We start from the raw sequence: 14054 nt of genomic DNA on the forward strand, positions 1-14054 counted from the left end.
CATAAATTAATAAACTAACATGAATTGTCATAAATTAACATAAATTTATTAATAACTATATTTCAACTAACAGTGATGATATTCCATGGGCTGGGACTACCTTAAACTGCAAATCAGTATTTACAATTTTTAATGTAATATAAATCAATCAAAGTTAGAGGCCATTCAGCCCCTCATAGCTAGTTAGCCACTTACTTAGATCATGGCTAATCTTGGCATCAATTTCATAGAAACACAGAAACATAGAAAATAGGTGCAGGAGTAGGCCATTCGGCCCTTCGAGCCTGCACTGCCATTCAGTATGATCATGGCTGATCATCCAACTCAGAACCTTAGCTACATGACCTTAATATTGAACAAAAATGTAGGCTCTAGGCTTCCTGGTGATCAGATTTTGTTTCATTTTTACTTACTTTCTTTTACGTGTAAAGAAAACTTCCTGATTCCACTTCTGGTTTGGTGCTTTGGAAATGGTTTGGAGAGTTAACGTCCTACAACAGAGCCCCTTCAGAGTGAGGACCTTTCAGATGAGAATTTCTCTTCTGATCTCTCAACTATTCCATCCAATATTCTGTAAAGCATCATGGGAGTTATCTCCATATCCTGGTATATATTTATATCTCAACCAAAGTCATTGAAATAAAAAATTATCTGGCTATTATCAGTCCTACAAGTAGTTATTCTGCACAAATTTGGTGGCATGTTTTGTACATTGCCTGAGTGATAATACTTCATAAAGAACAAACGAACTTGACTCTAAACTACAGATGGATATCTTCTTATAAAAGAGGCTTAGTGAATGAGGAACTTCTTCTCTCAAGCTAAAATTGTCTCTGCATGCCTACAGTTTTATACATCTTCTTTACCATGACATCTGGATCCTTTCCTCCCTGGCATAAGCCTTTACAACTAGGGCACAGAGACTTAAGTAGTCCCTAACAACACCCCCAGCACCTCAGGAGCACCTATTAGCACTGCACTCACCCTGTATCATTGACATGATATCCCAGCAATGTGTCAGGTAGAAGTCAGAGATCTAAATGTAACTACATTCTTCTGAAACCTCACAGATTACCAGTCTTAATAGGCATCTAAAACATTGTAGAACAGAAAAAGACTTTGCCAATAATTGTGCCCTTCACTTTGGCCTGGCTACAATGGGCCTTCCCATCTATACTGGGTTGCCCTCTCCTATCTTGTTACAAGACATGCATAATACTGGCAAACCAGCATTTATTGCCTATTCCTAAAGACAGTCATGATCTTCCACCTTAAGTTGTTGCAGTCCGCATTTCTACAATACCAGTGGCATAGTAGAGCGAAAAAATGTAGATTTTTGCTTTTTAAATGAAACAAAACTGACAGCACAGAAATAAATATAAAGCAATTTCCAATTTCTCACACTTCCCCCACTCACCTTCCTCCGAGCTTTGACCACTTTCATGCCATAATGTTCTCAATCAAAAGATCCCCTGAAGTAAGTTATCCAAGTTGCCTACTAATTGGTCTTGCTGTTCTTTCTTTGTCCACAGAATTGTTATTACTTAGGGGATAAATTTGTAAAGTTTCCTTATCTCAAACCCCTTATTCTTAGGTACCCAATGGCTGACCCTCGCGATCGCTGCTTTGGTGACAAGGGTGGCTTTCCAGGAGTAAGGAGTTATGGTGTTCGCAGTCCTGAAGAAACTTATGATGTCTACTGCTACATTGAAGCTCTAAACGGTACAGTATGCAGATTTACCTGGGAACCGTAGTCCCAACCCCTTAATCATCCAATTAATCACCCCCCCCCAACATAAGAGGTAAAAGCAGAGATTCCAGATGCCAGAAATTATAAGTTAAGAACAAAAACTGTTAGAAACACTCAGCAAATCAGGCAGCTTATGTGAGATGTGGTATATTGAGAAATATAGGTTGGGTGACCCCAAGCTTACTATAGAGGTTATAGATACAAGTTTGAAGTATAAGTACTTTGAATTTCATGGTTTGCAGACCTATAGAAGAAGTGTAAGAGACAGTAAATGATGTGTGGATGCCAAAATTATTGCCATAAAATATTTAGAATTCATTTCAACAATTGTGAAAAATTCAAGTTTGTTGCAATGCCTTCAAGGTTCAAAGTAAATTTATTATCAGAATACATAAACGTCACTATGTATAATCCTGAGATTAATCTTCTTGTAGACAAACTCAATAGATCCATAATAGAATAACAACCATCATAGAACCAATGGAAAGCTGCGCCATCTCGGGCATTCAACCGATGTGCAAAACTTAACACACTGCGCAGAGACAAAAAGAAAAAAATAAGAATAATAAATAGATAGATAGATAAGCAATATATCAGGAACATGAGATAAGAAGCCATTAAAAGTGAGTCCTTGGGTTGTGGAAACATTTCAATGATGGGGCAAGTGAAATTCAGTGAAGTTATCTCCTTTGGTTCAAGAATGTGATGGCTGAGGGGTAATAACTGTTCCTGAACCTGGTGATGTGAGTCCTGAGGCTACTGTACCTTCTTCCTGATGACAGCAGTGAGTGGGGGTCCCTGCTGATGGATGCTGCTTTCCTGCTTCGTGTAGATGTGCTCAATGATGGGGAGGGCTTTACCCATGATGGACTCGCCCAGATCCACTACTTTATGTAGGATTTTCAGTTCATTACATTCTTTATCATTTTCATCTTCATTTAACTATTTTCATTTGTTCATTATGTGACATGTCATATGACATAGGCAATCATGGTCTTTCCATGACCAAGATTGTTCTTGGCAAATTTTCCTACAGAGCTTATTTGTCAATTCCTTCTTCTGGGCAGTGTCTTCACAAGATGGGTGACCCCAGCCATTATTAATACTCTTCAGAGATGGTCTACATGATGTCAGTGGTTGCATAACCAGGACTTGTGATATGCACCAGTTGCTCATATGACCATCCACCACCTGCTCCCATGGCTTCAGGTGACCCTAACCACAGGGTTAAGCAGGTGCCACACCTTTCCCAAAGCTGACCTGCAGGCTAGTAGAGGGAAGGAGTACTTTATATCTCTTTCGGTAGAGATGTATCTCCACCCCGCCACCTGTATATTCATTTAAGGGACGTGGGATCAGCCAGCACTTAGTTACTCATTCCAAGTTGCCTTTGAGAAGGTGGTGGTGATCTGCCTTCTTGAACCACTGTGGTCCTTGAGGTGTGGGGTATACACCTCAAAGTCAAAGTCAAAGTAAAATGTAATATCCGAGTCCATACATGTCACCACATACAACCCTGAGATTCTTTTTCTGCGGGCATACTTTGCAAATCTATAGAACAGTAATTGTAAACAGGGTCAATGTAGAACAAACTGTGCAAATTCAGATATTAAAAAACAGCAATAAATAATGAGCATGAAATAATGGTCCTTAAATAAGTGCAGTTATCCCCTTTGTTCAAAAGCCTGATAATTGAGGGGTAGTATCTGTTCTTGAACCTGGTGTGCAGATCCTGAGGCACTTGTACCTTCTACTCAATGGCAGCAGCAAGAAAAGAGCGTGGCCTGGGTGGTGAGGATTTTTGATGATAGATGCTGCTTTCCTATGGCAATGTTTCATGTAGATGTGCTCGATGGTTGGGAGGGTTTTACCCATGATGTACTGGGACAAAATCCATTACCTTTAACAGGATTTTCTGCTCGAAGGCATTGGTGTTCCCATACCAGGCCATAATGCAGCCAGTCAGCACACTTTCCACCACGCATTGATTGGAGTTTGCCAAGATTTTTAATGACATGCCGAATCTCCACGGATTCCTGAGGAAGTAGAGGCACTAATGCTGTTAATGTGTTATTAAGAATGTGTAATGTTGTTAGGAAGAGACTCCTAGAATTTTGACCCAGCAACAATAAGGAACTAGAAACAGGAAAATGGTTACAGAATAAACTTGAGGCCAATAACGAGAAGGTTGACAGGTGTAATATTTTATATTAAGCAGATATATTTCCTCTCAAGAAATGAAGGATAAAATTATTCTCCTCAGCATCAAAGAGGCACAGCTAAATCTTATGTAAGGGGACCATCCACCAATCCTATAACAAACTAATTTGTTTTTTAATGGTTACCATAGATGTTGGCATGAACTTAGGACCTGAGTTATAGGAAAAGGTTGAATAGGTTAGGATTTTATTTCCATGGAGCAGAGGAGAATGAAGGGAGATTTGATAGAGATGTACAAAATTATGAGGGGGTACAGACAGGGTAAATGCAAACAGGCTTTTTGTACTGAGATTGGGTAAGACTACAGCTGGAGGTCATAGGTTAAGGGTAAGAGGCGAAATATTTAAGGGGAACCTGAGGGGGAATTTCTTCAGCGAGTGGTGCGAGTGTGGAACAAGCTACCAGCGGAAGTGGTGGATGCGGGTTCAATCGCAACATTCAAGAGAAGTTTGGATAAATACAACGATGGGAGGGGTATGGTGAACTATGTTCCAGGTTTGGGCCAATGGAATTAGACAGAAAAACAGTTCTGTGTGGATTAGGTGATCTGAAGTGCCTGTTTTAGTGCTGTAGTGCTCTATGGCTTTATGACCCTATAGAGCACTGAAGCTGTAGGGTGGTAGGCACATAAGACCTCACCTGACTTGAAGTGTACAATAAAGCCTTCTAACAGTGAATAGACAGATTGTACTAAGGTGCCAAAACAGTATTATTCCAGAGGTCCTAAATAATAATCTCTATGCTAATAAGTTGGTTAAATGTCATGACAATGATAAAAAAAAATTATACTTTATTAAAGTAAAGGATGATACCACCATATAACCTGTCCATTAAAATTTTTAAAAGCTCTTGAAAATTTTGTGGATGCTATTTCCAAAATTATGCTACATATTCAAAAGTTAAAATGAGTCTTGATGCAAAACAATGGCATACTGAATGGCGGTGCAGGCTCGAAGGGCCGAATGGCCTACTCCTGCACCTATTTTCTATGTTTCTATGTTTCTATCATTAAGTTTGTGTCGTTCTGCCGGCTTTTCATAGGGAAGGTATTCCACGCCACTGTGGCAGATGGATTCACTTACGACGAAGCAGTTGACTACTGTCTCAGCCATAACGCGAAGATAGCCAGCACTGGCCAGCTGTACGCGGCGTGGAAACAGGGCATGGACAGGTGCCGAGCAGGGTGGCTGTCAGACGGCAGTGTTAGATACCCTATCCAAACTCCGAGACCATACTGCGGCACTGGGCAAGCTGGAGTGAGAACGGTGTACCTGAACCTGGATCAGACCGGATACCCTGACCCACAGTCACACTACGATGTCTACTGCTTTAGAGGTATGTAGGAAGGAAATGCCTTTCCATTTCCCAAGCTTGTGGAAGATGAAACAGTTGTGGGATTGGGGCAGTAAAAAATGAACAAAGACACAAGAAACTGCAGATGCTGGAATCTGGAACTCCAAACAGTCTGCTCGAGGAACTCAGCAAGCCAAGCAGCATCTGTGGAGGGGAAAGGAATTGTCTGAGTTTCGGGCCAAAACTCTGCTTCAGGACTGATGCAGCTTTTCAACCCAAATCAATTCCCCCACAGATGCTACTTGATCCTCTGAGTTCCTCTCGTAGACTGTTTACCATTTAGCGAAGACTCATCTCCAATGGAGCTGATACAGAATTTATTCAGTCTGCATGTATTCCTAAATTGATCCACTTGACCCGAAACAGGAGTGTGTGGGCCATGGCAGTCAAAGCTCAAGCTGGGCATGGCACCTGATGATGATGATGATGTATTCCTAAAAGACAAACCATAAATTGCAAAATGGCTCTACAAGGATGCTTGGTGTGAAAATGGCAAAATGTCACAATCAAACTGGTATAGCTGTCTTCAGAGGTCAGACCTAGACTACACAACTGTGAAGAATACCCTTAGTTGAGTATATGTTGCTTGTTACTGGAATATTGTACAGTCTGCTTTACACAAGAATCTGATCCTCAGGACTAATGCCCGGTAACAATTTTCTGAGAAATGTAGGAACAAATTTAGCTCCCTTTCTATCCCATGTTATGTTAGCATCTGAGCGAGACTGACACTAAGGTTGTGAGCCTAAGATCCTGAAGTATTTTTATTAGTGCTATAAAAATCATTAAAAAGGAAAGAAAATTTGTTTAAGCTTCAAATACAATTAAAATTAATATAGTCAATATACTTATTACACTGGTAAAGCAGTCTACACCTTGAAAGAATGTTTCTTTGACTTATCATTAATGTTTCCTTCAGCTAAAGTATACAAATTCATAATAGACCACCAAAATACGTTCTTTGCGAAAGTTTATCCTCATCGACACGTTTTATATATGAGTGTAGCCTGCATCAATTATCAAATATAAAGCAGTAGGATAAACTTTAGGAAAGAACGTCTACTGGTATTCTATCATAAGTTTGTATCCTGTCTCTGAAAGACACAGTTTATTTGGAATTGTTTATTTATTTGTTTATTGAGATTCAGCACTGAATATGCCCTTCCAGCCCTTCGAGCCACACAGCCTAGTCATCTCCCTCACCTAATCACGGGATAACTTACAATGACTAATTAACCTACCAAACAGTACGTCTTTGGACTGTGGGAGCAAATCAGAGCACCCGGAGGAATCCCACGCAGTCACGGGGAGAACGTACACACTCCTTACAAGCAGTGGTTGGAATTGAACCCCGGTCACTGGTACTGTAAAGCATTGTGCTAACACTACATGACCGTGCCATAAGTAAAAATATATATTGGTAGTCTATTATAAATTTATATACTGTCACTGAAGGAGACTATCTATGATGCATAAGGAATCTATGATGCTGGTAAAAAAAATGCTCATATAACTCAGGTATTCAACATGATAGTAATAAACAAAACACATGAACAGAGTAATTGGGAGCTAAGTAATCCACGTAGCTCCTCAGACTTACTCTGCCATTGAATAAGATTGCAGGCCTTGGCTTTGCCTGCACTTTTCTGCCTTGTTCCCAAGTGTCTGTTGAATTCCCAACAGTCCGAAAATCCATGATGTTCAATTACTCAGTCACTACAGCTTATTGTGTAGAGGATTCCGAAAATTCATGTCCCTCTGACAGAATTCCTCCATTGCTATCACTGACATATGTCATGAAATTCCTTGTTTCGGGGCAGCAGTACAGTGCAAGACACAAAAATTACTAAATAGTGCGAAAGATAAATAACAAGGTAAAAGATGAATAATGAAGTATTATTATTTTAGGCATTATAATTTTAAAAGACTCAAGGAGATGACTTTTCAGTTTTTAAAATCCAATATGTACACGTTTGTTCAACCATTCTTCATATAACAAGTTTATCTCAGCAATCAGCCTAGTAAACCTTGTCAAGTTTCTCCAATGTAAGTATATCCTCTCTTGAACAGAGAGAACACATCTATGTACATCATTCCTGATTTCTCACTCAAAAAGATTAAAAACAGCATGAAAAGGCTTTATCTGAATTGTGAAGCCTTGTGAGAGATGTAGGCCATGGACCTAAAGATTCAAAAGCTGAAAGGAAGCAAGGGCATAAACTGAGAGGCAGTAGTTAACTGTGGTTAGTGACCAGCTATGATCGACAGCAACTTCTCCCAAGGTTCTTCCTCTTCTTCTCCCATAATGTTGGTACAGAATTAGCAGAAGCATCCCAGGAAAGGTGTAAGCAATTTTGTCACCCATTACAGGATGTTGAAGTGTGAGATTGGGAAATCACCTTGGAAGGTTTCCATTATACTTTTTGGCATTTTCTCACTGGCAAGAGCTTTTACTTTACAGTAATATTTTAAGTGAATCTTCAGAATAAAATGATTTTGTTGCTTTTTTTAATATGTTTCAGATGCCATAACTCCCGTGGTGACGAAGAGGCCCGAGGTCGAGAAGCTGACAGTACCTGTGATCCCAGTGAGTGAAGTCACACAGACTCCTGTGGTAGAGCTCGAAATAGCCAGGACTGTGAGGCCAGAGGAAGCCGAGCTAGGCAAAACCGATGTATTTGTCAAGGAGACTACTGAGCAACCCACCATCACAATCGGTGTGATTGAAGAGACCATAGCAACCCAGATGGTGCCTCGGGTGGAGATACTACCTCCTGAATTACCTACTGTATCCCAAATTTCTGAGGCCACCACTGAATCCATCCCAGATCTATATCCCATAACCGAAGAGGATAAGGAACTCTTGGCAACTGCAACACCTACAGTAGAGCCTGGTGAGTTTGTTGACAAGAAGGCAGGAAACTGTTACTGACTGACACTGACTGCCAAGCAACCAAATATTAGAGCAACTGAACTTTCTCCCATTAAAAACCTGCAAATTATATATTTATAAATTTATCCCTTCATTTCTAAAGATGCTAAGTGGTATTATGTTAATAACTGGAGAGAAATGTGATTGGGAAATCATTGAAGACATTCACAGTTTTAACAGGATAGACCTATTTTTATAACAGAGAGGACTGTATCACTGGGGAACAGATCTAAGGTAATGGGCGAAGGGAGATGTGTCTTTCTACTCACTGAAGGTGGGCATCTGAAACTCATCATGTTTAAGATGAGTATTTGGCATGTTCTAATCTATGGGCCAAGAAACAGATTAACATAATCAATTTGTTATTTATTCATTGAGAAACAGTGTGCAGTGGGCCCTTCACACCACTCAGCAACTCCCGAAATCCACAGGGAGAACGTACAAAGCTCTTTACAGGCCACAGTGGGAATTGAACCTGGGTCACCTGTACTGTGAAGCGTTGTGCTAACCACTGCACTACCATACCACCCCATGCAGTTAGCATGGATATAGTGGGTTAAATCACCTCCTTCCCTCAGATAATTTACAATGATTGGCAAGTTATGGTACTGAGAGAGAACCTTGTGTTACACTGGGAGACAAATGATTGGGTGATTGGGCTTGACTTTGGGCTTGCGGTGACACAGGTTCAGTCCCAGCCTTGGTACTGCCTGTGTAGTGCCTTCACACTATTGCAGTTGTGTTTGTATTTCTCCCTTCTGCTCCAGTTTCCTCTCAGTTTACAGTAGTGTAGCTTTTTGCACTATTGGGCTGTTGTAAATTACTCCTACTGTAGGCAGGCGATACAGAAATCTGGGGGGGGGGCGGTGGAATTTGATGGACACATGTGAGATAGAAGTGGGGAAGTGAGAGAGACGATCTGAGAGCTGGCATAGATTCAATGGGCTGAATAGCTTTCTTTGTCATAAGAAAATATGATAAAATAGAATAACAAATTTTAAAAGACAGTAGTACAGACAAATGAATAAGAAAGGTTCAGAGGTTCAATTTCATTTCAGAGAATGTATACAGTACACAACCTGAAATTCTTACTCTTCACAGACGTCCATGAATCAAAAACCCAGAGAATAAATGAGAGGAGTATTTCAGCCCCAAGGCTCCTCACTGCCCTCCCACATACAAGCAGCAGCAGAATCGTCGACCCTCACCCTCTCCCTCCCACCACTTGCAATGGTAGAAACACTGAAGTCCCCTCCAACCAGGCAAGCAATAGCCAAAGGCCCCCAACGTGATCTTGAACTAGAGTCCATCAAAAACTACAGTCCATAACCCAGCGCTTCGGTATCTCGGATAGGCTCTTTCTCACCAGTGAGGGAGAAAGAGGAGCGAGTTTGCTCCTGCAACAGTGAGAGCTTGCTGTTCCGCGTCACTTCTCCGGGGCCCCCCTCCCCCACCAGCTCGAGGGCCGACAGGCTCTCACTCACCATCAAACGAGAGAGGGTCAGTCGAGTATAGGGGCCATCTTCCGACAGCAGGGCACACTGCCTGCTGTCCCAATGTATCAGTCTCCTACGACCTTTCAATTAGGAATATCAGCGTCAAAGTGGGTCACCCACAGGACCACACCATGAAGGTGCACATCTTCCAGGCTGCTGCAGGTTTCAAAAGATATGGGCAAAAATGGGACTGGCTTGGCTAGATATCTTGGTTGACATGGATGTGTTGGGCCAAAGGACTTGTTCCCATACTATTCAGCTTTACCGTTGAGAGCAGTATAGAAATTATACTGCATAGTTCTATAACTTGCCAATGAATTGTTGCCCAGGCTTCATTGAATATTTTGGCTCAACAGCAGCTGACAATGGAAGATCAACCACGTGGTTGGAGCAATGATCTCGTCAGCTGTTCATTGCCCTCCATCAATGATGATTGACCATCTGAGTTCCTCCGGCAGGTCAAGCAGCCTCGAAACATGAGTGTTGCCAAAACATTCACACATGCCTTATTCTTCATTCTCCTATGTTTTCCTCAGCTCTCTGATAGTTTCGCGGAGAGCATGGAGCCAGACACATGGTCCAGGAATGGTGCATTATAAGTTCTGCAAACTCTGTTCAAGCGTTTCTCATTTTGAAATAACAGAGGGATACAGGATGTGGGATCTATGGCAAGAGAGAATGTTCAGAGGCAAGAGGGCCCAAAGCGCTGTCTAAATAAAAACTGCATACTGTACACTGTCTCTAAGTTCCCTTTTATGTTTTCTTTCAGGATCTGCTGACATAACACCTGTGCCAGAAGTTGAAGTGAGTGGGGAACCTTCTGGAATACCAGATATTAGTGGAGAACCTTCTGGAATACCAGATGTTAGTGGAGAACCCTCTGGAATACCCGATATAAGTGGAGAACCTTCTGGATTACCCGATATTAGTGGAGAACCTTCTGGATTACCAGATATTAGTGGAGAACCTTCTGGATTACCAGATATTAGCGGAGAACCTTCTGGATTTCCTGATATAAATGGAGAACCCTCTGGATTACCAGATATTAGTAGAAAACCTTCTGGAATTCCTGATATAAGTGGGGAACCTTCTGGAATACCTGATGTAAGTGGGGAACCTTCTGGATTACCCGATATTAGTGGTGAACCTACTGGAATACCTGATATTAGTGGGGAACCCTCTGGAATACCTGACATCAGTGGAGAACCATCTGGAATACCTGATATAAGCAGAGAACCTTCTGGAATACCAGATATTAGTGGGGAACCTTCTGGAATACCTGACATCAGTGGAGAACCTTCTGGAATACCTGATATTAGTGGGGAACCTTCTGAAATACCTGACATCAGTGGAGAACCTTCTGGAATACCTGATATTAGCGGAGAACCTTCTGGAATACCAGATATTAGTGGTGAACCTTCTGGAATACCAGATATTAGTGGAGAACCTTATGGAATACCTAAAATAAGTGGGGAACCTACTGGAATACCTGATATTAGTGGAGAACCTTCTGGAATACCCGATATTAGTGGGGAACCTGGAATTCCTGTTATTAGCGGAGAGCCTTCTGGATTACCAGATATTAATGGCGAACCTGAAATTCCCGAAATTAGTGGGGAACCAACTGGAATACCTGACATTAGTGGAGAACTCTCTGGAATACCTGATATTAGTGGAGAACCTTCTGGAATACCTGAAATAAGTGGGGAACCTTCTGGGATATCTGATGTAAGTGGGGAACCTTCTGGAATCCAGGTAATCTTGCTACCTTCAGAAGAGCGGGAATATCCAACAATAGCGACTGAACTTTCTGAAGTTGGGAAAGGGCCTATTGAGGAACATATTTCAAAGATTCCTGATGTTAGTGGGGAGCCTTCAGGGATTCTGGACATAAGTGGGGAGCCTTCTGGGATTCCAGAAATAATTGAGGTACCGTCTGGAATCCCAGATATTAGTGGGGAGCCTTCTGGGATTCCAGAAATAACTGAGGTGCCGTCTGGAATCCCAGATGATAGTGGGGAGCCTTCTGGGATTCCTGAAATAATTGAAGAGCCATCTGGAATTCCAGATGTTAGTGGGGAGCCATCTGGGATCCCTGAAATAATTGAGGTGCCATCTGGTATTCCAGACATAAGTGGGGAACCGTCTGGGATTCCTATAATAACTGAGGTGCCATCTGGTATTCCAGACATAAGTGGAGAGCCGTCTGGGATTCCTATAATAACCGAGGTACCGTCTGGTATTCCAGACATAAGTGGGGAGCCGTCTGGGATTCCTAGAATAACCGAGGTGCCGTCTGGTATTCCAGACATAAGTGGGGAGCCGTCTGGCATTCCTATAATAACCGAGGTGCCGTCTGGTATTCCAGACATAAGTGGAGAGCCGTCTGGGATTCCTATAATAACCGAGGTGCCGTCTGGTATTCCAGACATAAGTGGAGAGCCGTCTGGGATTCCTATAATAACCGAGGTGCCGTCTGGTATTCCAGATATAAGTGGGGAGCCGTCTGGGATTCCTATAATAACCGAGGTGCCGTCTGGTATTCCAGACATAAGTGGGGAGCCGTCTGGGATTCCTAGAATAACGGAAGTGCCGTCTGGTATTCCAGACATAAGTGGAGAGCCGTCTGGGATTCCTATAATAACGGAAGTGCCGTCTGGTATTCCAGACATAAGTGGAGAGCCGTCTGGGATTCCTATAATAACCGAGGTGCCGTCTGGTATTCCAGACATAAGTGGAGAGCCGTCTGGGATTCCTAGAATAACCGAGGTGCCGTCTGGTATTCCAGACATAAGTGGGGAGCCGTCTGGGATTCCTAGAATAATCGAGGTGCCGTCTGGTATTCCAGACATAAGTGGGGAGCCGTCTGGGATTCCTGGAATAACCGAAGTGCCCTCTGGTATTCCAGACATAAGTGGGAAGCCGTCTGGGATTCCTAGAATAACCGAGGTGCTGTCTGGTATTCCAGACATAAGTGGGGAGCCATCTGGGATTCCTAGAATAACCGAGGTGCCATCTGGTATTCCAGACATAAGTGGAGAGCCGTCTGGGATTCCTGGAATAACCGAAGTGCCCTCTGGTATTCCAGACATAAGTGGGGAGCCGTCTGGGATTCCTAGAATAACCGAGGTGCCGTCTGGTATTCCAGACATAAGTGGGGAGCCGTCTGGGATTCCTGAAATAAGTGGGGAGCCATCTGCAATTCCAATTATAAGCAGGGGTTCAGAAGTCAATGGAAAACCACATGAGGTCAGTGCTGAGACTGCTGAAGTTTCCCGAAGTATTATTGCATCCAGAATTATTGACATAAGTAAAGAACCAGAAGACATTGAAGAACCTTTAGGATCTCCTGAAGTTACCAGCAAATCCCCTGTGGTGCCATTGCCTATAACACCTGGTATTACAGATGTTTCATTACCAGAAGAATCTCAGCATAAAAAGGATGAGGTTCTTTCAATACCAGTAGACAGTACAACAGTTCAAGAACCTACCAGGACTATGGATATGCTGAAAGTTACTCCAGCCACACCAGCTCTCATCACGACAGTTCCACCTCAAGTGTCACCCGAAGTAGTGACTGAACCTCTGCCAGCTGAAGGTATTAAATATTTTGATTCATATTCTCTTCATCAGGGCTGTTTTAAGAATGACTGGAAGATCGACAAAGCGTCCATAGTCAATAGTTAACCTTACTTTTCCCTGGTGCTGTATGTCCCGATTACGAGGACAAAATTGTTGCCAGGTATGAGTGCATTGGTTTTATTTCTATCCTGACATTCAGTTCCTTGAACTCAATGATTCCAAATGCAGCAACACCAGAATGTTGTCACCAAAGCTCTCACCAGTATTTAACCTAGATTATTAGAAACTCATTTAACACATCATAAAATGCACAAAATGCATAAGTAACCAGCCCAGGTGAACTGATAATGCTTCTGGTACTGGTTATTATTCAAAACACTCTAAAACACAGTTCCTCTGAGGTTTGACACAATTGTGTATTCAACTGGGGCAGATCTGGTTGTTACATGTGAATATGTGTTTCGTTTAACTGCCATTATATATATTTAAGGTGGGTCTTTGTTCAAAGTCAAAAGTCAAAGTCAATCACACACACAAGAAAGTCTATAGATGCTGGAAATCCAAAGCAACACACACAAAATGCTGGAGAAACTCAGCAGGACGGGCAGCATCAATGGAAAAGAGTAAACAGTCAACGTTTCAGAATGAGATCCTTCTTCAGGACTGAGAAGAAAGGGGAAAAATGCCAGAATAAAATGATGGATGGGGGGTGGGAGGAGGC

General features: G+C 42.2%; 1 protein-coding gene across 2 annotated transcripts in view; it reads left to right on the forward strand.

Annotated features, from left to right (window-relative positions):
* acana (aggrecan a) overlaps positions 1-14054 on the forward strand; it is a 115721-nt gene that overhangs the window by 60480 nt on the left and 41187 nt on the right. For both annotated transcript variants that reach the window (XM_072278109.1, XM_072278110.1), the window contains exons 9-12: positions 1595-1722; positions 5012-5305; positions 7846-8217; positions 10521-13349. In XM_072278109.1, the coding sequence (XP_072134210.1) occupies positions 1595-1722; positions 5012-5305; positions 7846-8217; positions 10521-13349 (3623 nt within the window). The remainder of the gene's footprint in view (positions 1-1594; positions 1723-5011; positions 5306-7845; positions 8218-10520; positions 13350-14054) is intronic.

Source organism: Mobula birostris, chromosome 14 (genome assembly GCF_030028105.1).
Source record: "Mobula birostris isolate sMobBir1 chromosome 14, sMobBir1.hap1, whole genome shotgun sequence".
Taxonomy (NCBI): domain Eukaryota; kingdom Metazoa; phylum Chordata; class Chondrichthyes; order Myliobatiformes; family Myliobatidae; genus Mobula; species Mobula birostris.